The sequence below is a fragment of the Bufo gargarizans genome, chromosome 4 (assembly GCF_014858855.1).
Source record: "Bufo gargarizans isolate SCDJY-AF-19 chromosome 4, ASM1485885v1, whole genome shotgun sequence".
Lineage (NCBI taxonomy): Eukaryota > Metazoa > Chordata > Amphibia > Anura > Bufonidae > Bufo > Bufo gargarizans.
Window position 1 is genome coordinate 168,184,240 of NC_058083.1, and position 26,727 is coordinate 168,210,966.

Consider the following 26,727-nt stretch of genomic DNA (forward strand, 5'->3'; position numbering starts at 1 on the left):
TTACTTAGCTAGAACTTTTAACAAAGCCAGAGAAGATGGTGAATTCCCCTCAGAAATGCTGGCGGCAAACATCATCACACTCCCCAAACCAGGGAAGGAACCCACGTGCCCCAGAAATCTCAGGCCTATATCTCTGTTAAACACAGATATAAAATTATACGCAAAATTAATAGCATATAGAATGCAGGACATAATGCCATCATTAATACACATGGATCAAGTGGGCTTCACTAAACATAGACAACCATATGACGGGTCTAGAAGAATCATAGATTTAGCTTGCTGGGCCAAAATGAAGAAAACGCCTTCTCTGCTCCTCTCTCTAGATGCAGAGAAGGCGTTTGATAGACTACATTGGGAATATTTGAAATCGGTCCTCAGACAATTTGAATTTCCGGAAAATTTCATCAAAACTATCTTCTCACTATACTCTAGACCAGTGTTTCCCAACCAGCGTGCCTCCAGCTGTTGCAAAACTACAACTCCCAGCATGCCCAGACAGCCTTTGGCTTTGCGGGCATGCTGGGAGTTGTAGTTTTGTAACAGCTGGAGGCACACTGGTTGGGAAACACTGCTCTAGACCATCAGCTAGGGTTCAGTGCAATGGAATTTTCTCAGATGCTTTTTACATAAGCAATGGAACCCGGCAAGGATGCCCCCTATCACCGATATTATTTATATTGGCTATAGAACCCCTAGCTTCAAGCATTAGGAATAATGAAAAAATTGAAGGCATCAAAATTTCCGGTAGAACATACAAAATTAGCATGTTCGCAGACGACATGATTCTAACTCTAACAAACCCAAATCAATCTGTCAGGGAAGTTCAAAAATAACTAAATAATTTTGGGACAATATCATACCACAAAGTAAATCAAAATAAGTCACACATATTGGGAATAAGACTGCATAAAAACATTATAGCCAAAATACAACAAAATTACAACTTTATTTGGAACCCTAAATCCATAACCTTTCTAGGAGTAGAAGTAGCTTCAGATAAACAAACTTTAATAAAAGAAAACTATCCTAAACTACTTGCCGAACTACAAAAAGAAATAAACACACTCTCAAATCGAGAATGGAGCTGGTTTGGTAGATTAACACTCTACAAAATGCTTGTTTTGCCAAAAATCCTCTACAAATTTAGGACAATACCAATATCGCTACCCTGTTCCCTTCTAAAAAAGTTACAAACCCAAGCCTCTTCTTTTATATGGAAAAACTCAAAACGCAGAATCTCGGCACACATCCTTAGTAAAAAGATTCCAAATGGGGGCATCGCATTTCCAAACTTAGCAGCATATCACAATACCACCCTTAGGCTGGGTTCACACCTGAGCGTTTTACAGCGCGTTCCTACGCGCTGTAAAACGCACATCGGGCAAGAACCAATGATTCCCTATGGGAATGGTTCTCACCTGGGCGTTTTACAGCGCGTACAATCGCGCTGTAAAACGCCCGACGCTCAAACAAGTGCTTGAGCTTTTTTTTGGGCGTTTGTCGCGCGTTCCCGCACATAGAAATTCGGGAACGCGCGACAATGTGTGAACGCCAGTCTCTGTATGCGCGATTGTAAACGCCCGTACAATCGCGCATACAGAGCGCTCGTTTCAGAACGCTCAGGTCTGAACCCAGCGTTATAGCACAATCCATAGATTGGCTTAAAGATAAAGATAAGCTGAAACCATGGACGCAAATAGAAACAGATTTTTTCCAAACTTCTGACTGGCCACAATTGATAGTGAATGCCAACAAATTCTCTGACTTACCGAAGATGTGTATACCCACAATTAGAGCAAAACTAGAAGCATGGAACCTACACCTCAAAACAAACAGAAACCTCCCAAACATGGTAAAATATGATGTAAAACTAACACACCTTAAACATTTTACATCACTAAAAAACGTTGATTCATGGACGGACATGGGACTCTCATCCTTTAAGCAGATAATCAGGGACAATAAGATCCTAGAGTTTGAAGACCTTCAAAATAGCTTTTACTTAACTAATAAAGATAAACCTACCTATATTGCTTTAAAAAAAACTTTGGGAGAAGTACCCTAACACAGAAATATATTTACCACACAACCTATCAAATCTATTAGATATGTCACCTAGCCGACAAACAACAAAATATTTCAAATTGATATATGATCTAGCAAATAATGATATATCACAAGATAAACTAGTATATCAGCAAAAATGGAAAGCAGATGTGAATAAACCTTTGAACGCACACCATTGGAGCAAAGCAATGCTCTTGTTCAAAAAAGCCACCACTTGCACTAACCACAGAGAACAATTTTTTAAGACAATATCTAGATGGTATTATACACCAGTAAAGCTGCACAAATTTTACAACACATGCTCAAATATGTGCTGGAGGAATTGTAACCAATGTGGTACTCTTTTCCACATCTTTTGGACATGTCCAAAGTTAGGAAAACTTAAAAGGGACTTACATGAATTAATCAACATGATAGCAGGAAAAAACATTCTGCTTGCTCCGGAACTAGCCTTATTGAATATAGGAGTGGAAGCGATAGATCCATTAGTCCAAATACCCATAATGCATATCTTCATTACCTACCGCACGTTGTTAGCAAAACATTGGAAAACAAACATAATTCCTAAAGTCAGTGAAGTTACAGAATCTGTATAAAAAAACTACATAAACGAACATATACATGCAACGATTAGGGGGAAAAGAGGTGTTATAGAAAGAAAATGGAGGACTTGGCTGTTTTACTACCCAAAATAAAAGTATATACATAACAGATGTCAAGGACTGGTCAAAACATTAAATATGTCAATAACAAATATGACATACAAATACGAACTCACAGTAGAGGGATGTTAATAATGGTTTCTAAAGTGTTTCCACTTTGTCTTTACCTTTATTTCTTCTTTTATATATTCATTTTCATAATTTTCTTTTTGTATTATTTTCTTTATTTGAAATAATTAACGTACTTGATCAGTAACAATATAACTGATACTTACTGTATGTAAAGTAATCTATAATACATGTAATAAGTATTATTCACATGACCTATTGTAAACAACTTTCGCTTACCATACAAGTGAATAAGTATGTAAGAATTGTTCTCTTTACTAATGAAGAAAAACCAATAAAAATGTATTATGACTAAACTCATAACACAAAACACAAAGAGCATTTTCAAGGGGAAAAACAGAGCAACTTACAGTTCAGTAGTTAGGTAGAGAAGCCGACCGCTCTCAGAGCACCTAGGCTTGCAGCTTCTCAAACAGACTGCCCAGACTCCCAGAGAGAGAGCTCTTGTGTCGGGCCTGCTGACTTAGTACATCTGTGTGAGCAGTCCCCCAGGCAGGTAAAACCTGGACTGGCTCCGGGTGGTCAGGGAACCCACCCAACTCTTCCCTGACCGGCTCCAGGACCCTAAACTGGCTTTCTTTTTCCCAGGAAGCTTCTGGAAACAAAGAAAATCAAACCTTCCTGGAGCTTTTTAACACATGAAGTGCCAGAAACTTGGTGCAATGTACACACTATCCAGCACTTTCTCTGCCAAACATTGTGACACCCTGTCACAATACATAGTTATTAGATCTCCCCTCAGTCGTCTTTTTTCTAAAGTGAATAACCCTAATTTTGCTGATCTTTAACGATACTGTAGTCCACCCATTCCAGTTATTACTTTAGTTGCCCTCCCCTGAACCCTCTTCTGCTCAGCTATGTCTGTTTTGTTCACAGGAGCCCAGAACTGTATACAGTACTCCATGGGTGGTCTGACTAATGATTTTTAAAGTGGCAGGACTATGTTCTCATAACGGGCATCAATGCCCCTTTTGATGCAACCCATTATCTTATTGGCATTGGCTGCAGCTGTCTGACACTGGTTTCTACAACTTAGTTTGCTGTTCAATACAATTCCTAAGTCCTTTTCCATGTCAGTGTTACCCAGTGTTTTACCATTCAGTATGTACGGGTGACTTGCATTATTCCTTCCCATGTGCATAACCGTACATTTGTCAGTGTTAAACCTCATCTGCCACTTCTCTGCCCAAGCCTCCAATCTATTCAGGTCCATCTGTAGCAGTATACTGTCCTCTTTTGTTTTAATTACTTTACATAGTTTAGAATCCTTTTTCTATATCTTTTTATTGTGTAATTTGGCTTTTAAACTGCAACATGGACCAGCTAAAGTTTGTGCTGCATTTAACTAGCCTGCATCCTACTCTGCTTCCTAGGCTACAGTATTGGTTTTTACCAACTAAAGATGGTAGCCCAGTAGTAAGAGCAAGACACTGTCTAGTGAAGTGCAGCCTGCAGCACAGAGCCTGGCCGCTCCATGCTGCAGGTCAACAGCAAAATTTCCTAATGCAGTGATTTAGAAAAGTCCTTGACCTATTTTCTTATAAATCTGGAGGTATTGTACACTTTAACATTCTCATCATAGCCAAACCATGGAAGACATTACCATAAAAAAAGAGAAGGCTTAGAAGGTCTATGGCTGCTTATCCCCATTTAGTGTTGATGGGATCTCTAAGAAATTAATAGGTTTTCAGGAGAAGCCTTATGTAAACGTAATGCAATTGCCTAAGAGTGAAAAACTTCTGAATATTTGGATTGGTTTAGTTGTACACAATTCACACAATAAGTGCGTGAGTCTGAATGCATTATTCTGCTTTCCATCTTCTATTTTTATATCATCCCTTTTGACTTTAACTTGTCATCAATCAGATTTCACAGTTGCCTCTTAAGTTTCTATTCTCAAGGTTAACTGGCAATGTTTCAGCCAAGTAAATAGCTATCTTATAAAGTGAAGCAGTTACCTTCCTTTGCACTTACCTCTGCTGTAGCACAAAACTATAATATCACGTTATCTCATCCGCCTTACTAATTAATTACCTTAGCAAAGAAAAACTAATAGGATTTATCACTGTGCTTATGAAGTTATGGCAGGGAAGGGAAAGGTATTAGCATTGTATTGATGAATTTAAAAAGATGCAACTGGCTCCTTTAAAGCATTTCCAAACTGATACAAGCAGATGAATGATGCCCTTTTCTTCATAACGGTACTGAAAACATTACTGGAATTGATGTGATATATGACTTTTCTATTAAAAAATGTATTTTTATTCCAGTTTTTTATACAGTTTAAAGAAGAAATACAGTGCTGCCCATAATCATGCATACCCCTGGCAAATTTTTACTTAAAGTTACTTTTATTCAACCAGCAAGTAATTTTTTTATGGGAAATGACATAGGTGTCTCCAAAAAGATAATAAGACGATGTACAAGAGGCATTATTGTGGGAAAAAAAAACATTTCTCAGCTTTTATTTACATTTGAGCCAAAAATACAAGATGTTCCGCACTGTGGAACATCTCAGAGAACATGATTGGAAGCCAAAAGTGAAACCTGTGCTGGCCAGAAGGATAGTTAGAAAGGTGAAAAAGAATCCAAGGATCACCACCAAGGCCATACTGGTCAATCACGGCTCTGCTGGTGGCAATGTCTCAAGGCAGACAATCCAACGGACATTGCACATTGCAGACCAAGGATGACGCCACTTCTCCAGATAAGGCACACAAAAGCCCGCTTTGCAAAAGCTCATCTGGACAAAGAAGACGACTTCTGGTCTTCTGTGTTATGGTCAGATGAAACAAAAATTGAATTGTTTGGTCACAATGATGTTTCCTTCATTTGGCGTAAAAAAGGAGAAGCCTTCAACCCAAAGAACACCATCCCCACTGACAAACATGGTGGTGGGAACCTAATGCTTTGGGAGTGTTTTTCAGCCAATGAACCAGGGAACCTAATCACAGTAAATGGCACCATGAAATAAATGAGGATTCTCAACGACAACATCAGGCACTCTGCAGAGAAACTTGGCCTTGGGCACCAGTGGACATTTCAGCATGACAATGACCCAAAACACACAGCAAAAGTGGTGAAAAAATGGTTAGCAGACAACAACATTAACGTTTTGGAGTGGCCCAGCCAGAGTCCAGACTCAAATCCAATTGAGAATCTGTGGAGAGAGCTAAAGATCAGGGTGATGGCAAGAAGACCCTCCAACCTGAAAGATTTGGAGCTCATTGCTAAAGATGAATCGGCAACAATACCTGTGGAGACATGCAAAAAGCTGATCTGCAATTATAGGAAGCGTTTGATTGCTGTAATAGCCAATAAAGGCTTTTATATTGATTATTGAGAAGGGTATGAATAATTTTGGACTGGACACTTTTTGCTTAAATGTAAATAAAAGCTGAGAAATGTTTTTTTTTTTTTTTGCACAATAATGCCCCTTGTACATCGTCTTATCATCTTTTGGGAGACACCTATGTCATTTCCCATCAAAAAATTACTTTCTGGTTGAATAAAAGTAACTTTAAGACAAAATTGGGGTATGAATAATTATGGGCAGCACTGTAGATATAGTGAAGTAAAATAATTAAATTGTTTCTAAAAGGTTTCTGATTATTTATAGCAGCCATGTGCTTTCTCTTTTAATGCCTAGATGTATATGTGATAATTCAAATCATTTCAGAGTTTTCATTCTACCTGAAGAAACCGATCATTATAATTAGAGATGAGCAATTTTAAAAAAATTAAATTCACTGGTTCGCCTAATTTTTTGGGAAAAATTTTGTTTGATCCGAATATATTAGCGGCAAATTACGTATTTCCTGGCTGCTGAGAGCCTTTATAGTGGTGTAGAATACTGTGCCTTGTAGTAACACGCATAGGGAGTCTGCTTTAGTACTGAAATAATAGTGTGAGTCCGTATGACATGCAGAATCACTGCACACTTCACTTATTTAGGCAGTCGCGGGGCCAAAACTGACCAAATAACTCAAGTATGAACTCTGCCTTACAGGTTGATGTTAGCGCCAAGAAAAAGCTAACTCCTTTTACACCGTCTTTAGCTGATTCCACATAGATGTCTGCAGAACTTGATCTATTAAATGCGTATACAAGTAGAGCCCTCCCTGACAGAGTGGAGAGGGTGTCAGCAGTAAGTTTGTGTTGACGTCACTGATTAATTTGTCCATCAGAACAATAACCCACAAAAAAGGATCCTGTTTGTGGAGCACACACCTTCACTTGGTCAGCATTTGCTGAATAATCCATCAGTATTGCTAATGCACAAAAAAAAAAAACAGGAGTGGATCTAAAACGGAGATGACATGTGCATGGAATATTTGCATGTCTTCTGTGTTTTGTACCCACTCCTGCTTTTGGCTACCAAAACAGAAGCCAATTCTGATGGGACCATACAGGCCTTACAGCTGCTACACAGACAGGATCTGTTGTGCATCTCATTTTTCCTTCCTTTTGACAGATCAGAAGAAAGGTCAAATAAATGATGATGTCAGCCAGGCCAAAAGTCAAAATAGTGGACCAGTTATGAAGTGAGGAGGGTGGGAACAGCATGAGAAGTCCACAGAGTGGACCTATGACATAGTGGTAAGGTGGAAGCAGCATGAGGAGACCACACAGTGGCCCAATGGCAGAAGTATGAGGAGGCCACCGAGTGGCACAATGACCAAGTCTGGAAGTAGCAGCTGTATGAGAAGGCCACCGAGTGGCACAATGACAGAGTCCGGAGTTGGCAGCAGTATGAGGAGGCCCCCGATTGGCACAATGACAGAGTCTGGAGGTGGCAGCAGTATGAGGAGGCCGCCTAGTGGCACAATGACACAGTCTTGAGTTGGCAGCATCAGTAGAAGGCCACTGAGTGGCACAATGAGTGAGTCTGGAGTTGGCAGCATCAGAAGGCCACAGAGTGGCACAATGACAGAGTCTGGAGTTGGCAGCATTAGAAGGCCACCAAGTGGCACAATGATAGAGTCTGGAGTTGGCAGCAGTATAAGGAGGCCATAAAGTGGCACAATGCCCGAGTCTGGAGGTGGCAGCTGTATGAGGTAGCCACCGAGTGGCACAATGACAGTCTGGAGTTGGCAGCAGTATAAGGAGGCCACCGAGTGGCACAATGACACAGTCTGGAGTTGGCAGCAGTATAAGGAGGCCACCGAGTGGCACAATGACACAGTCTGGAGTTGGCAGCATCAGGAGAAGTCCACCAAGTGGCACAATGACAGAGTCTGGAGTTGGCAGCAGTATGAGGAGGCCACTGAGTGGTTCAATGCCTGAGTATGGAGCTGGCGGCAGCATGAGGAGACCACAGAGTGGCCCAATGACAGAGTGTGGAGGTGGCAGCAGCAGCATCATCAGGAGGAGTCCACAGAGTGGCACAAAGACAGAGTCTGGAGGTGGCTACAGCAGTAGCATCAGGGGGATACCACAGAGTGGCAAGGTTAACATAGCGCGCAGATGGTAGCAGCATCAGGATACTACAGAGTGGCAAGGTGACAGTGTGGATAACGCAGCAGCATCAGGATACCACAGAGTGGCAAGGTGACATAGTGTGGAGATGGCAGCAGCATCAGGATACAACAGAGAGGCAAGGTGACATGGTATGGAGATGGCAGCAACAGCATCAGGATACCACAGAGTGTGAAGGTGACATAGTGTGGAAATGGCAGCAGCATCAGGATACCACAGAGTGACAAGGCGACATAATGTGGATAAGGGTGCTGCAGCAGCATCAGGAGACAACAAAGTAACCTAGTGACAGAGTAGGGCGGTGGGTGGCAATACCAGTACACGCTGACGAAGGTGGGTGAAAGAAGGAGCACTTGGCATCTGATGTGTGGCATCAGGCGGGTGGAAGCATCAGAGTATTATCTGAGGCAGGTAGTCAGAAGAAACCGTTTTTTTTTTTTTAAGGTTTGGGTGAGATCCATCAGGTATTGGTGGGTGGAAATCCTGATCCACACCTGATTCAACTTGACAAAGGTCAGTCTCTCCACATTTTGGGTGGACAGGTGAGTTCTCCTTGGGGTAAATATGGCCCCCGCCGCACTAAACACCCACTGTGATGCCACACTACGGACAGGGAACGACTTTTTCAGGGCAAACTCTGCTAGTTGCAGCCACAAATCCAGTTTGGCTGCCCAGTAGTCCAGCGGATCTTCAATGTGGGTCCTCTGTCTCAGAACAATAACCCACAAAAAACAGATCCTATCTGTGGAGCATCCACCTTTACTCAGTCAGCATTTGGTCAGTAATCCATTAGTATTGCTAAAGTCCCCAAAAAAATAACAGGAGTGGATCCAAAACAGAGATGGGAGACTATAACTGGGAGATTCAGTTATTAGTGGTACAGATAGGGCGATCTGTCACAAAGACCGGGATCGTTGAACGGTGTGTTGTCTTCCTGGTGAGTTGGACACATCGCGGATCGGGTTGACAGATTACTAGGAAGGGCTGGAGAAGATCTAGCGGTCATGGTCCATATCGGAATCAATGACAAAGTTAAAAGGTAGGTGGAGCGTCCTTAAAAATGATTTTTGGGATTTAGGTAAAAAGCTTAGGGCAAGGACCTCAAAGGCAGCGGGAGACTAGGGAGGTTAACAAGTGACTCAAGAACTAATGTAGGAAGCAGTGGTTTGGGTTCCTGGAGAACTGGGCCGACTTCTCTCTTGGCTACAGACTCTATCGTAGGGATGGGCTGCACCTCAATGGGGAAGGGGCAGCTGTGTCGGGAGAGAAGATGGCTAGAAGGTTGGAGGAGTGTTTAAACTAGGAACTGAGGGTAGGGTAATTACGTTATAGGATGGGAAGATTGATAGAGACCGGGGGCAAGATAATGGGACTGGGGGAAGAATGGATGGAGGGACTAGAACAGTTCAGAAGGAAAGGTGTAGGGTAAAAAATATACATAAATCTTTTAAATGTATGTATTATAATGGCAGAAGCCTGACTAATAAAACTGGGAAACTGGAATTAGTGATGTGTGGGGAGGACTATGACATAGTGGAGATAACTGAGACATGGCTGGGCGATAGCTATGACTGGGCAGTTAATGTACAGGGTTACAGTCTGTTTAGAAAGGATCGCCAAAACCGGAGAGGGGAAGGGGTCTGCCTTTATGTAAAGTTCTGTCTAAAGCCCACAGTCCGAGAAGATATAAGTGAGGGACATGAACATGTGGAGTCACTGTGGGTAGAAATACATGGAGGCAAAAACAATAATACGTTTTTTGTTTGTTTTTTAACATAGTACACATCAGATGATCATCACTTCCTTCTTCTAGTTTGTGGGCCAATGAGAAGGCTTTGTCACAGCTTAGCAACATCCCTAGCAAACAATAGAAAAGTTGCCTGCCCCATACTATACAAGTTGCAACGTATTGCGAAAAAATATGTGCATCATTAATTGCAAAAAATTTGCAAGCACAAATTTATTGGAGCACTCTATCTGCATATAACGTTATTCTAATGTTCTGCCGTGTCAACCATTTTCTTCAGTCTCAGGAAACTTATACCAGCTTGAAAAATTTAGCATAAGTGACCCACGCCGGTATTTCGCGCGCATTAAGCGAATAATACATTGCCGATTTTCACAATCAAGACTATAATCTCGAATTTGTGAATATATGACAAATATTCTGCAAAATATTGGTGAAATATTGCAAATTTAAATATTGCCCCTGCCGCTTATCACTAGTAGCCAGAAGAAACTGGTCTCTTTTGTCAAAGTGTTGGTGTGGCACCATGGATAATGGACAGCATTTCTAGGGCAATCTCTGCCAGTTGCGGCCACAAATCCAGTCATGCTGCCCAGTAGTCCAGCGGATCTTCAATGTGGGGTGGCAGGGTGCTGTCCAAGTATGCCACCACCTGCAGGTTCAGGTCCTGCTCCAGGTCTAGCTGCTGCTGCTGCTGCTGGTGAGTAGTTTCTTCACTAGGCGGGTGAAGAAAGTTGCTCATCAGCGACTCTAGACTCAAGTTGCTGCTGATGGAGCTGGAACTGCTCCTACCCCCCCACCCTGCCGCAGCAGCCATGGCAGAGGAATGTGAGCGCAGAGGGCACCCCCTCATCAGACCTGCGAGAGGATGGATGATGATGCAGATAGGCAGCGGCCAACTGACTACATAGGATGTCTCTATAGTAGTTCAGTTTGTCCTCCCTCTCAGCGGGTGTAAAAAAGGCCCCCATTTTGAACCGTTAGCGATGGTCCAACAAGGTGGAGAGCCAGAAGTCATTCCTCTGCCGAATGATGACAATTCGGCTGTCACTACGCAAGCAAGTGAGCATGCATCGGGCCATTTGTGCAAGTGACTCGGAGGGACTCCCTGCCTCCATCTCCACTGCATACTGCCAGGTGTGTCTGGGTCCTCTGCTCGTCTTCCTCATCGCCCTGTAGCTCTTCTGGCTGCTCCTCCTCTCCTGTCACCTGTGTCTAAAAACCACCCATTTCACTACACATTGCTTGTGCTCCAATGTCCTCCTCCAGTTCAGCCCCCACAGGGCTCCTGTGGCTGTGAGATCTAAACGCCACGTCTCCTGTCCCCTGACCAGCCAGATTTACCATCACCTGTTCCAGGACATGAAGCAATGGAATGACGTTGTTAATTCCGTAGTCCTGGTGACTGACAAATAACGTGGCGTCCTCAAAGGGCCCGAGCAAATGGCAGGAGTCATGCATGAGATGCCTTTGGCTGACATCAAAGTTACACAGGGGAGTACTCCAGTCCGCTTGGATCATCAAGAAATCGTTTATGGCCTTTCTCTGTTTGTATAGTCGGTCCAACATATGGAGGGTGGAATTCCAACTTGTGGAAACGTTGCATATCAGCCTATATTGGGGGATTCCGTTCTGCCGCTGCAGCTCAAGGAGGGTGTGGTTTGCGGTGTACGAGTGGCTGAAGTGCATGCAAAGTTTCCTGGCCGTCTTGCAGATGGGTGGAAGACTTCGGGAACCGCTTGACAACCAGATTGAGCATGTGTGCAATGCAGCGCCGACACCATGTTCTTCCGGTTGTCGGTCAGCATGGTTCCAATTTTGAGTTGTTGCGGAGAAAGCCAGGATTCGATTTCTTGATGAATGACATGGAGCAGTTCCTCCCCTGTGTGACTCCATTCGCCCAGGCAAACGAGGTGCAGAACAGCATGACACCACTTTGCTCTGCACATATGGTATGCTGGAGGGGCTCTGTGACTTGTCCCTGCATTGGAGGCTGAGGATATGGTGGAGGATGAGGAGGCAGAGGCGGATAGGAATCGCAGGACCAACAGCGTGACAACATGGAGGCAGAAGCGGCGTCACTTGGCCAAGTTGCCGGTGTAGCTGTGCAGGAACCACATTCACCCAGTGGGCCTTAAAGGACATGTATTGTCCCTGATCGTAGTTACAGCGCTACACATGAGCGCTGCCGTGCACTTTGGCAGACACCAACAGGCTCAAGGACTGTAAGTAATTTGAAAGAACCAATACGTTGCCACAAATCCTTGCCACTGCAGGTCCCAAAATGTGAAGTGGGCTCAAAAGGGGGGGCTGTTATTACTGGCACAGAGGGGCTGTTATTACTGACACAGAGGGGCTCTTATTACTGGGGGCTGTTATTACTGGCACAGAGGGGCTCTTATTACTGGGGGCTGTTATTACTGGCACAGAGGGGCTCTTATTACTGGGGGCTGTTATTACTGGCACAGAGGGGCTGTTATTATTGGGGGCTGTTATTACTGACACAGAGGGGCTCTTATTACTGGGGGCTGTTATTACTGGCACAGAGGGGCTCTTATTACTGGGGGCTGTTATTACTGGCACAGAGGGGCTCTTATTACTGGGGGCTGTTATTACTGACACAGAGGGGCTGTTATTACTGGCACAGGGGGGCTGTTATTACTGGGGGCTGCTATTACTGGCACAGGGGGGCTGCTATTACTGGCATAGGGGCTATTATTACTGGCACGGGGGGGCTGTTAATACTGGCACATGATTGGGGGCACTATAGGGGCATCTACTGAGGCCACAAAGAAGGGGTATTTTATATGGGCTCTCTGTACAGTACAATTTTATACTGGGACACACATGGTGGGTACTATGGGGAAGGGGGAGAGGAGTACTATGGGGTCATCTACGGGGGGCACTAAGAAGGGGTATTTTATACTTGCAAATTATGGGGGACACTGAGGGCATCTACTGGAGCATTTTATACTGGTACATTATGGGGGCACTAGGAGGAAGGAGGGTGTGGAGCACTATGGGGTCATTTACTAGGGGCACTATATAGGGGTATTTTATACTGGCACATTATGGGGGCACTATGAGGACATTAGCTCAAATGGGGGCATTACAAGGGGGTATTTTTTGCACTGTCACATTATAAGCAGAATTATTACTACTGGGGGAGGCATTATGGTGGGCTTTATTACTCCCCCATGGTATGACCCCCTAGTAGCAGCACCAGCCTCTCCCTGCTCTGCTATCCCTCTGCCCATTCTCCAAATCCTTATTATGAAATCTTTCTCATTAGGATAAAACACCTCATCAGCACCACATGATTCTATTCAGCCAATCCTGCATCCCGGAGCCAGCCTCTGATACGGACTTTATCTGCAATGGGTATGTCATCACGGAACTTCATCTACTCTACCAGACATGGTTAAATCGAATTCTACATTCAAACCTCCCGGCTGGATAGTGTCCAGCTCATAAATTCATTTCACTTCCTGGTGATCAATCTTTGCTATCGCTCCACCCCCCCCCCCCCCCCCCCACCAAATCTTTGCTATCGCTCCACCCCCCCCCCCCCCCCCACCAATTCCCTTTCCATAACTCAATCCCTTCAAAGGTAAGTCCTCTTGGATTTTTTGGGTGCGCAATTTTAAAATGTAGCGAGACTCCATGCGTTTCCAAGCCTTTTTTTAATGTTTCTTATATGTTCCTGTACTCTGGTTTTAAGCTTCCTCATTGTGCGACCTACATACTGGAGGCCACACGGGCACTCCAGCATGTAGATTACTACCGAACTCTTACAAGTTATTTCTACCATTATTTTAAAATCCTTATCTCTTTTATTTGTATGTACTGTAGAGATCTGTCCTTTCTTTTTCTTTTTCCCATCTGCGGTAATAGCACTATGTACTAGGCGAATGCGGAGATTAGGGGATTTTCTAAAAATAATGGAGGTCAGGGTGGTCTGGGATTTTTTCTCCCAAAACTGGATCATTTTTAAGTATTGCCCATTTTTTTCCAATGGCATTTTTAATCTAACTTGCTTGTGTGGTATATTGGGTAAAAAAGGAGAAGCGATAATCTCTATTAATATTTACTTTTTCTTTCTCTCCCTTTTTTTCTTCTACCTCTATATTTTTACTGCAGATCGGCAACTCCTCTTTCACATATCCCTTCTCAGCAAACCTATCCTGTATAATCTGACTTTGTTCTCTAAATTTAGTAACATCACTACAATTGCGGTATGTCCTCTTTATCTGGCCTTTTGGAATATTATTCAGCCATGATTTATCATTGCAGCTAGTAGTATCTATATAGCTTTTCACATCTGTAGCTTTGAAATAGGTTTTCGTTTTAAAACGTCCCTCCTTAATGAATATGGTCAGATACAGAAAATTCACCGCACTGTTACTAATGTCACTTGTAAATTATAAGTTCCAATCATTGCTATTCTGATCCCTAATAAAGTTTTCCAAACCTTGTTTCTGCCCTTCCCAGATCAATAGGCAATCATCGATGTACCTTCGCCAGATTTTTTATTTGACAAATCGTGTACTTCTAGCGAGGATGGGATCCTCCCAAGATGCCATATAGAGGTTGGCGAAACAGGGGGAGAATTTCGCCCCCATCGCCGTCCCGACTAGATAGACGTTTTTCTTGAACCAGAAGTAATTGTGGTTCAAGAAAAACTCCACACATTCCAAAATAAACTCCTCCTGCAACTAGGACATAACAGAAACCTCATTTAACACTTTTCTTATTGCCCTCAAACTCAGTTCCTTGGGGATAACGGTATATAAGGAGGTGACATCAATAGTAGCTAACCATATGCTCTCTCCACAGGGTCCTAGGTTGTTCACTAGTTTTATTACACTACCTGTATTACATAACTCTGGAGAAAGTAGTCGCTATATTCAGTCAGTCTACTAGTTAGAGAGTTAATACCCGAGACGATTGGTCTCCCCGGGGGAACTATGACACTCTTATGTATTTTTGGTAAATGATATATGACTGGTGTCACTGGAGTTTTAATATCTAAATTTTCATACTCTTTTCTATTAATAATCCCTTTTTTTGGCCTTTTTCTAACAATTCATCTAACTCCAATTTGTATTTTGGTAGTGGATTTGCCTTGAAAGGGTATCTTTATTCGCTAGTTGTCTCCTTAACTCTGCTTCATATTTTTGAATGTCCATTATTACGACTCCTCCCCCTTTGTCCACTGGCTTTATGACTATATTTATGACTATATTTCGTTTTTTTTTCCAGACTCTCCAACGCCCCTTTTTCCTCCTTTTGCATCAATTTTCTCAATTTCTTTAAGTGCTCCTATCTTAAATGCCTCTATACATTCATTATTTTTATTTTTTGCGAAAAACTTTGATCTTTCCCGTAACTTGGTATCAATTATACCATTCTTATGTCCTGCGTTTTTTAATACCGGGATCTGATTATTTACAAAGTATTTGGCCAAATTAAGTTTCCGTATGTATTTGTTGAACATCTAAAAACGCCTCAGATTTATTCAATCGCTTAGTGGGTGCAAATTACAAGCCTCTGCCTAGTACACTTTTTTCTTGTTCTGATAGAACATGGCTGCTTAAATTAAAAATCCCTACATTTCCCCTTTGCTCTTTTTGAGGTTTGGGCCTATGTTTTATCCTTCCCCTTTTGCCTCTATATGGCTTCTCGTTTGTGGGGTCCCCACTTTAAATTTTTCTATTTCTTTCCCCTCCCCCCTTGTTTCTCTGAATGCCCTTTTATCCCTTGGTGGGGACAATTTTGTTTGTTTGGGGTTTCTTTATTCTGATTATTGATCGAACCTCTACTTCTACTTTTTCATGTTCTTCCCTGTAAGATTTTTGCTGATATATCCTCCCTCTCCTATGTTGTTCACCATGTATGTAATTTTGTTGATACATATTTTCATTTCTATACCCGTAATGATGTTGTTCAAATGGTGGTCTGTACCCACTTTGCGAGTGGAAGTTATTATTTGGCTGATGAACTCCTCCCTGTCTAAAATCATCATATTGTCTAAAATCGGGTTGATGATATCCCCGATATGGTTGTATATATGATCTAAAATTCTGCCTTCTTAGAATAACTCCTATGTGGGACGTAATCCCACTCTTTTGAATATCTACTTGGTATATTCAAGGACTGGCACACCTTCTGTTCTACATACAGTATTTGTGCAGAGCTGTTACTGCCTTTTTGGCAAAAAAAAGACTGCTGGGACTCCCCATCTCGGCTCGGCACAAGCCATCAGTTCTCTGAAGAGTGAGAGTCCACCACTTGGAAAGGGAGGGACTTCAGCACCAGGAACTTGGCTAGATGATGGGAAGGACAGACAGCTCCCTTCGGCTGAGGTGATGGAGCCTTGACTGCCTAAAATTGGGTTAATGCCACTGGGTGATGCAGCGGTTGCTGCAGCAGGCTGGACCACCATATAAGAGCCACGGTTCTCCCAGGCCACTTTATGGTGATGCTGTATATGTTGACACAGGGCCATGGTGCCAACATTGGCACCCTGGCCACGCTTCACCTGCTGCCCACAGATTCTACAAATGGCCATGTTAACCTGTTCCTGGCAGCTTAACAAAAAACTGCCCACCGCCGAGTAGGTGATTTTACCCCCAACCCTCTGCACTGACTGACTGCTACTGCCACTGCTTCCGTGAAACCCTGCACCACTAATTTATGGGCAGGTAGGCTCCTGCGAAGTGGGTGGTCTACCACGCGCATATTTTGTTCCCAACCTCCCACTGCTGCCACCCTGATGACTCCCAGACACGCTAGCGACTTGCTGGCTCCGCTGCTAACTCACAGGCAAGCTGCCACCCTCTTCTCCCGATGATGATGAAGCCCCTAATTCAGCCATCTCCCAAGTGCGATCAGCTACATCATCATCAAGTAGTGTTTGCATGTCACTGATGTCCTCCTCAACGGTCTCTGGGTCAGGAGCCTGACCGCTCACAACACCAGATCCCACACCACTCTCCTTAGCACTACTTGCCCACCTACCGGAGGAAGCGGCGGATGTCTCCTCCACATCTTGGCTGGCCAGTAGCTGCTGACTTTCCTCTAGTAGCTCGTCCTCGCTGCATAGTGGAGCTGAGCCTACAGCATATAATACTTCTCTGGCTGAGGGAACAGAAAAGGACTGAGGCAGGTTGAGGATAGGTGAGGGCACAGTGCCTACTCGTGGGCCATGCCAGTTGAGAGTTGTGTCTGACGAACCCACCGACTCTTGGCTGGGGGTGTCTGATGTCACTTGGGACGAAGTGGATGACCGAGTCAACCGTTCAGGAACCTCTGGTTTGCTGGTCAAGACACGACCGCTAGATGACACTGGGAGTTCAGGCGGCCTCTCGCTGCGACTCCTGCTGAGACGTCCCCTTACTCTGCTGCGACCTGTTCCTGCGCCAGAAACATTTAGGCCTCTGCCACTCCCCTGTGCAGGGCCTGGCACTTCTCTGTCTGACATACTGTTAGATCAAATAAATAAATAAAAAGGAAATTAAAACACCGCAAAAAAGTCTGTAATTTTCTCACTTCACCACGCGACGGCTAATTCGCCCCCCCCCCTTCACTAATATACACCAAAAAGGGCTTTAGAACATATAACTAGGCCAAATAGGCCGTTATTTTTTTCCACTTATGCACACCAAAAAGGGCTTGAGAATATATAACTGCACCGCTGAACGGCAAATAATATATATATATTTGCCACTAATACATGCCAAAAAGGGCTTTAGAACACCGTTAAACGGTAAATAATATATATTTTTTTGCCACTAATACATGCCAAAAAGGGCTTTAGAACATATACCTGCACCACTGAATGGCAAATATATATATTTTTTGCCACAAATACATGCCAAAAAGGGCTTTAGAACATATAACTGCACCGCTGAACGGCAAATATATATTTTTTGCCACTACTGCACGCCAAAAAGGGCTGTAATTTTCTCACTTCACCACACAACGGCTAATAAGCCCTTTTTTCACCCCCACTAATAAAAGGCAAAAAATGTTTTAGAACAGGAATGGCCAACCTGCGACTGTCCAGCTGTTGCAAAACTACAACTTCCAGCATGCCCAGATTGCCTACAGCTATCAGCCTACAGCAGTGCATGGTGAGAGTTGTAGTTTTACAACAGCTGGAGAGCCACAGGTTGGCCATCCATGCTTTAGAACATATAACTGCACCGCACAAGGGCAAATAAGATGTAGAAATATTTATTTCTAATAAACCCTGTTAATGGCTGTATTAAACAGTTTTTTTTTTTTTTTATCGTGGTAAAATTACATATTGATTGCACCAATAAGGCCTCACATATTTACGATCAGATATACTACCTTTTTTATAGCTGTTTTGTAAGTGTGGACCAATTATTACCTATCACATTTTTTCTTTGCCCAATCTTTTCCCTGATGAACCAAGGCTTGGGGAAACACTTTGGGACTTTGTAGGGCAATAAAAGGCAGGATAATTACAGGACTACAGGCCACCCACCATCAGGGTGTTCCTGTGGGTTGAGGCATTAGTTAGGGATTGAGTAGGGATAACTCTCCCTAACGTGGTGTACCCGCCCTTCCCCCTATGTGTTTTTGTATGTCACTGGTGGTGGTTTAGTCCATGTTTGTCTAATATGTTTTACAACGAGATGAAGTGATTTTCTATTTAGTAGTGATTAAAAGTTAAATTTTAATTCCTGTCCTTCTGTGATGCTTTTGATAATTAGCTGGAATTTTGGTTATTCAGTATCCAATCAGTATTGGACATTTTGCTCTGTATCAAACAGCACTTGCACCCAATAACAAGAACGGTTTGCTGGAATTACAGAACTGTATAATGGCAATTTGGATCCGCAGTCAGTGTAGCAAGGTGTAATAGGATTGTTCTTATTACCCAGACTGTAACCTCCCCTACTGAACCCTGTTCTGCTTCAATACTGTGGAATGATTCGTCCCTATCCTTTCCCTGAACTTTTATACAGCAAAATAAAAATGTTAAAGTCTTTTCTGCCACTGTCCCTAGCGCCTGCTGACATCTATCCCTGCACTAAGTGCACTGGAAAATGGCTGAATCCAATATGGCTGAGGCTATTTATAGGGCTGTGACATCACAGGGCTGGCTGGCTGCTGATTAGCCGCATGCATGTCATCGTGGGTGATCCCTCGTTCCCAGAGTTCCTTGCTCCATGTCCTAACACGTGCAGCAGCCATTTTAGGAAACAATGTGATTCGTTACCACAAAGCGTGAGGAAATTCAGATTCGATGTGAATCCAAATTTTCCTGAAATTCGGATCGAATTCCACTTTGTCAACTTCGATTCGCTTATCTCCAATTACAACCCTACAACCAATTACGCCAATCATGACCTTTTAACCCCTCAGCATCCAAGCAGTGAAATTCTGTGAGCACTGAGCTCCTGGGTCCCGAACGTCCTCCCTTTACAGAGATTGAAGGAGCCATTAGACTGCTATGGCAGCCTTATGCCCTTGAAGGCAACAAGGCCTGTCATAAATGTCTGCAAAAAAAGCACCTAAATGACTCTTAGGCTACATGCACACGACCGTTTGTTTTTTGCGGTCCGCAAATTGTGGATCCGTTGTTTCCTAGTTGGTTTCCGTTGTGCTTCCGCATCCGTTCCATCTTGCCGCAAATTGTGTCCGTTGGGTGTCCTTATGTCTTCCGTTGTTTTGCGCACCGCAAAAAACACGGAAGCAGGAAATTGTGTCATTTTTGCAATCTCCTCCCAGGATACAGGTATATATGCTGGTAATCTGAGTGTTTGGTGGCCATTTTCTCCAGTCTTTCCAGTATATTGGTTGTGGTTGGTTTGATCGGCTTTGCTACCTGCAAATTTTGTGCTTTCAACATGCAAGAAGACTCTGATGAGGGTCTACTGCACTGGCTTATTGCTTGGCGATGGGGACATCAGTCCATTCCGTTGTCCGAGGAGCCGAGGAGAAGAAGAAGATTTTGGGTCCATCCCATTGTTTCTCAACGGTTCACGAAAGGACACTTTCATACCCTGTACAATGATCTTCGTCTGCATCCTGAAAAGTTCTTTGCCTACTGTCGGATGTCCGTGTCAACGTTTGATATCCTGCTGTCGTCTCTCCGTGGTGTCCTCACCTTTCAGGACACGACCATGAGGCGCTGCATTTCTCCAGAGGAAAGGCTAATCGTCACGCTGAGGTAAGCAATGTGTTATTTATTTAACAGTAATGTCTAGTGCTTCTGTCATGATTAACATGGGTGTTGTTAGACGTGCAAATGTCTGATGAACTTTCCTTTTTTGTTATTTTCTTGATAATCTTTTTTTCAAATAACACTCTAAAATGTACTTTTGTGTTTCCCATAATCATGCATTAATCGAGTAGTTCCCTAACTGCGTTGCTCTGACTTTCAGCATGGAAATTAAGTGAATGCTGTATGTGTAAACTGAGCTTGTTGTAGTAGTGGCCCTTTTTTTTGGGTTGTGGGGTGGTCTGAAGTTATGTTCGTAGTTTAAGGTTTGAATTATTGTTTATTATTAATGATTATTAAAGTTTTTAACACGTGTTTGCAATCACCAAAACTAGGTATTATGTTCATAATGCATTTACTTTTTAAAAGAGTTCTGATAGTTTTTTTTTTTTTTCCCACAGATTCCTGGCAACTGGTAACTCATTTGCATCACTGCATTTTTAGTTTCTTTTAGGAACCTCAACGATATCTCGGATTGTGCGTCACACTTGCCATGTCATCTGGCAGCAACTCCGAGAGACGGTGATGCCACAGCCCAAGGCGGACGATTGGGTTCGGATCGCTGAGGGCTTCCAAATTTCCGCGCAGTTTCCAAACTGCATCGGGGCAATGGATGGCAAGCACATCCGTGTGAAGAAGCCGGTCAACTCAGGGACCCGATTCTTCAATTATAAACATTATTTTTCGGTAGTGCTGATGGCTGTTGCTGACAGTAACTACCGGTTTATAATGGTTGATATCGGGTCCTATGGAAGCACTGCGGATGCTCGGATCTTTAGTGCTTCTAGAATGGGTGAACGGCTTCGTGCCAAACAGCTTGCCCTGCCCGAGTCCAGAACACTGCCCGGATATGCAGGTCCGCCGGCTCCATTTGTCATCGTTGCTGATGAAGGGTTTGCATTGACACCCCATGTTATGCGGCCCTTCCCCAGACGCGGTTTGGATGTCAGGAGGCGCATTTTCAACTACCGGTTGACTCGTGCCCGTCGGTATGTTGAGTGCGCCTTTGGAATACTCTCTAGCAAGTGGAGGGTGTTTATGTCATCCATACAGATGGATCCGGAGAATGCCACCCTGGTGACTCAAGCTTGTGTTGTTCTACACAACTTCATCAGGATTCACAAGGCTTCCTCTTCTGTTGACATGGAAGAATTTTCTACGTCATCAGGTTTGGATTTGGATCTGACCTTGCATAGACGACCTGGGACTGCAGGTCTTGCAGTTCGGGAACTCTATGCAGACTTCTTTTCCAGCCCAGAGGGGTCCGTGCCATGGCAGATGGACGCTATTCGTGGCAGGTTTTAATTTCTTTTGGGCTTGTTAGTTTTTTTTATAACATGTTATGTTATAGTTGAGTGTAGGGACTCACAAGAGAAAGAGGACCCTTGACGTGGGCTTGTGGGCTGAGGTTTAAGGACCATACTCCAAAAATTTGGGCTAAAAACTTTTTGGTATCCCAAAGTTTTTAGATTACACTGTAACAAAAAAACAGCTATTTGCTGCACGGTCCCATAAACCTTCTAATACCTCTATAAATAATAAAAAAAGTAAAATGTGTTTGTGTTTGTTTTAATAATACATGTTTTGAAATGTAAAATTGGTAATGGAAAACATAAGACATCATTTTTACCAGCACAATTTTTACTGTCAAACTAGCCAGACCAATTTTAGAAAACAGACAAGTAATGTCAATAACATTTTAAAAATAAAATGACATATTTTTGTAAAACCAATAAAACAACAATATTATATTATAAGTCCATCAGATCCCTTGTGAAAGATCCAGCAGCATATGAGGGTCCTGGCCGAACCTTGGCAGGATCCTGTGCCCCTGTGGGATATGTTGGAGGGTAATTTGGCTGGCCAAAAGGAGGATTAGAATCTTGGGATAAAGGGAGATTTTGCTGGCTATAATAGGGCGCGTGATGGGTTGCTGCCCTAGGTGGTAAGCTGCCTTGTTGTTGGTGATGAGGGCCCAAGACCACTTGCCGTCTCACCCGATCAATTAGGGAATGTATGTCCCCCTGATATGGGTGCCCATACATTTCCAGGACTAACGTGATGGAAGCAATACATGCTGCTTGCTTCTCCTGTGGCACTTGTTGTAGTAAAGGTGCCAGCCCCCTCATCAAGACCTCCTCACGCCCTTCAGCCCTCTTCTGGGCTAGGTACTGAATGACTTGGGAGTCAATCACCTCTTTAGTTGTTATCCCAGAAGAAGCCTGAGGGGCGGACCTCCTTCTGTGACTCTGTGGCCTTTGGCTATCATCAGGGTTCACTTCACCAGGCCCAGCAAGTCCCCTTTGAACACCTTCGGACTCTTCTTCTGCCAGATTTGTGGGACTCATTTCTGGCGAAAAGACGGGAGGGGTCTCTGCGCCTCCCGGATCTGACTGTGGTGATGGCTGTGGTTCTGGGTCCTCCAGACTGTCAACAGTACTGTTTGGGAACAGATTTCAAAAGAAGCATTAAAAGCCAAATAAAGAAACTTGAAATTATACCAAAATGCAAAACATAGTGATGTCTGGCCAAAATAAAGGGGAGACTACACACATCACACAAGGGCTGGAAATTTGTAATAAATTTATATTGAAACCATGGGAACCACATGATATCAGGAAATCAATTGTCGTTCTGTGGATGTGTATATTCTGAAAAATTCACCCATAGGCCTTTGAAGCATGAACACATGCCGACATATTCTGGAGCTAGCCAGCTGCTGAAATTACGCCCATGTGTATATAAAGGTATGTTGCAAACCACATTTTTGAACACGGACAATCCTGTAGATAACCAAAGCACATCATATCTTGCATGCAAAACAGGAAGGAAAGGTCAGCAATATTGTCATAGTGTCAAATGTTATAGGTATATATATTTAGATACATTTGGTGTCTGAAAAATATTAGGATAATTCACTTACAGCCTAAGATCCATCACGGGACGAAGAAAGCGCAATTGCTCCGTGTATATGTAGGGTCTTTTCTTAGGAGCCCCCTCACCACTCCGCACCATCTCAGTGACTTCCCGATGGAACTGATCCCTACAACTGTTCCATTTGGTTTTGGTTTTTTTAACTGTGGAAACAAAAATTGGTACAATAAAAATATGACATATCCATCTCCAATAATACAGTGCAAAGTATCCAAAAAAAAAGGGAAAACAAAAAAGGCGACATTTAAAATGCCTAACATGGGAATATGGCCATCACATTGCACAGTATAGGACATGGTTCTGGAAAACAGCCCAGAGTCAACAAATCACAGTCACATAGGTCCAAGGCCCGGCAACATTAAGTAAATAAACAGCAGAGGCATGGACCAGTGTGAGTTAGCTCAGTATTTACATCTACAATGCGTATTTTCATTATTTTACCCAAGAAATACTATTGGTGTCGCTTAAGACACTGTCACCTCACCAGGCAAAACACCACCACAGAAATATCATGTCCTGTACAACATGCCGTGGCAGGTGTGGGCAGCAGCAGTGTTTCGAACAGTACCTGATCATCAAACGCACTACTAAATACACACCAGGCCAATGTTAAACTGTACATTGTGTTACTGGGGTGCGGCACTGGAGACTAATGTAAGAGAATTGCATTTATTTTTAAATAAGTAAGCTTATGACTAGCCCTTGAAAAGAAAAAAGGAGGCGGAAAAAGCCATTACAATAGACCCACATGTCACCAAAACTGTAAGGCCCCTTGCAGCCGAGCGATCCTCCCACAAGGAATCAACATTGCAGCACCAATCAGCAAATGATGGGAAAGACATTGCGTTTTGGTGATTTTGCTGATGCAGGGAAACCCATACAGTTCAGAAATGTAGTGGAGAACAGTAGCATAAAATGCAGCGAATGTTATCCACTACATTAGAGAAACTTAAGTGTTAACTTTGCAACACAAACAATAATTCTATAATGCTATCTGCATCCAAACAGTGCTGGAAGGTCAGGCCGGGAGGACCGCTCATTTGCAACTAAAAGGCCCCAAGTATTTATACATACTGTACAGTGTGTGGGAGCCAAGAAGGTGACATGGCTTTATAAACATGATGGTGATGGGGAAATTGTAATATCTGTTCCCACACATGCACGGCCCAGACCACAATTAAAGCGTGTCCACAAAAGGGACACAAATCTGACCGCATATAACTACTACAAAAATCATTATTGACAACACACGTACAATACACAAAAGGACCTCACTTGAACTAACCTATATCCACACGACCTCTGCTGTTGGCACGTGCCCATTCCGATGGCCTCATGTGTCTTGCCACTTCTTCCCAGGACCCATCTTTTTTAGCCGGTCGTGGTAGAGATTTGTCCTTGTGTCCCACAACTCCGGACGTTCCTGGACTAAACTAATTAATTTATCCACATTCCAACGGGCCATTATGAAAATTAAAGATAAATTCCTGTCAGAAAAATCACTGTGGCCTGGAGACTGAAATCTGCACTGAACATGTGCCAACTTCCTGTTTTTTTTTTTTTTAAAACTTCAAAACTTAAATTCCTTTATACACAAGTTGCTGCAAAACGGTTCCGCTGAAACAGCGGAAGCGGATGACATACGGATGCCTTTCGATGTGCATCCGCTGTTTCAGCGGACCCATTGACTTCTATGGGTCCGCGAACCGTCTTTTGCGGCCAAGAATAGGACATGTTATATTTTTTATGCGGAGCACGGAACGGAGCAACGGATGCTGACATCACACGGAGTGCTCTCCGCTTATTTTGCGCCTCCATTGAAATGAATGGGTCCGCATCCAAGCCGCTAAAACAGCGGCTCGGATGCGGACAAAACAAACGGTCGTGTGCATGTAGCCTTAGACTGTGAGCAACAAGATTATCTTGTCTTCTGAAACCAATATTAAACTTGGTCTCACTTCTAAGTATCATAGCTGGAAAGAAGGAAGGCATTGCCTAATACTGACCAGCAGGGGTGTTGCTAGAATCTCAGAAGATCCAGGGATCAAGCCCCAATATGTGCCATATTCTTGAAATATCCGCCCTGTCCCCTTCCCCCCACATACTCACGCCTTAGCACTAGAAACAGATTATACTTTTTAGCCCTTTCTGCCTGAGATCCATTTTTTAGACAGAGAAAAAGTACTGCATGCAGGAATTTTTTTTTCACCTTAAAAAATAAATAAACGATCTCTGATGTAAATGGCTAAAATGGATGCACAATGTTCATAATGGATGCACAGGATCCCTTTTTTTTACAGGATCAGTTTTTTTTTCTGTTCTTCAGAATGGATCAGAAGAACGGAAAATGAAAGCTGATGTGAATCCAGTGTTAGGATAGCTGTTTCTTTCAACTCCCCAATACACATGCATAGTAGCTGAGAGTGCATGGGTTTTTGGTGGATAACAATTAAATAAATCCAGTGACTGATCCATGACAATACCACACTTCCAACCTTTGTACATGCTTCTTTTTCTTTTTCTTTTTTTTTCAATCTGTTTTTGGGTTATTATATTCTGAGATTCAGTTTATTTGGATTTTTTTTTTCTGTTGATGGAGCTGTATGAGGCTTTTTTTGTATTATAAACTGTTTTCATTCTGGGGTACCTGCAACTTTTTGATAACTTTTTCAGTGTTTTTGGTGGGGACAGATGGGATATGACCCTTTCTGGCATTCACCGTGCATTATAAATAAGACATTTATTTTATAAAGTGGTTAATTAAGGCTTGAGCGATATGTACCCACAGTCACATCACAGGGCACTGATGGGGTGACAGAGGGAGCCCCCTCCCTCTGTTTAACCGGACAAATGTGTTCACATACAACCCCTTAAAGCTTATGATTTACAGTTCGGTCATATAGTTTTTAAAGGGTTAATGGCTAGGATCTGTTGGCTGTCATTTGGGGTCTTAAATGGGGTGTTTACTCTAGAGGTTTTCTGTGGGATCTTTATTTGGGGGTATGCTTGTAGATAAAGGGTGCCACAGCAGAGTCATTTACTCCAGGCCCCTTCCATAACTTATTGGAGTGATTTTGGAATTATCGGGGACCACAAATCAGCTTTACATTAGTGTATATATTTATTAGACTTAGTAGAAATATAATGTAAGACTGATTTTTAGTCCCAGATGTAATTCCAAGATCATTTCAATCTAGTATGGAGGGAAACTGGAGTGAATGACATTTGCCTGTAGGAATCACTCTACCCACCTTTCGAAAATAACGTGAGTGTAGCCTGCATTGTGTCCACAACCTTCCCCTGGAATGTGCAGTAGCCGTCCTGATGCCGGTGCCCTTATCTATCCCCTCCCCACACTTCCCAAACACCACATTCCCAAGAACACAGCTGTAGAACTTACACTGTGGCTGGCTTTTCTCATGGTGTGACACAGCTGGCCAGCGCTTCCA

General features: G+C 43.1%; 1 protein-coding gene across 1 annotated transcript; it reads right to left on the minus strand.

The window, feature by feature from the left end:
• On the minus strand, positions 1-26,727 carry LOC122935292. The gene is made up of 5 exons (XM_044291058.1): positions 26,679-26,727; positions 24,564-24,711; positions 23,268-23,421; positions 22,388-22,783; positions 1-133 (listed from the first exon to the last, which is right to left on the minus strand). Exons 1-5 carry the CDS (start codon positions 26,697-26,699, stop codon positions 1-3), a joined length of 852 nt encoding a protein of 283 aa, XP_044146993.1. The 5' UTR covers positions 26,700-26,727.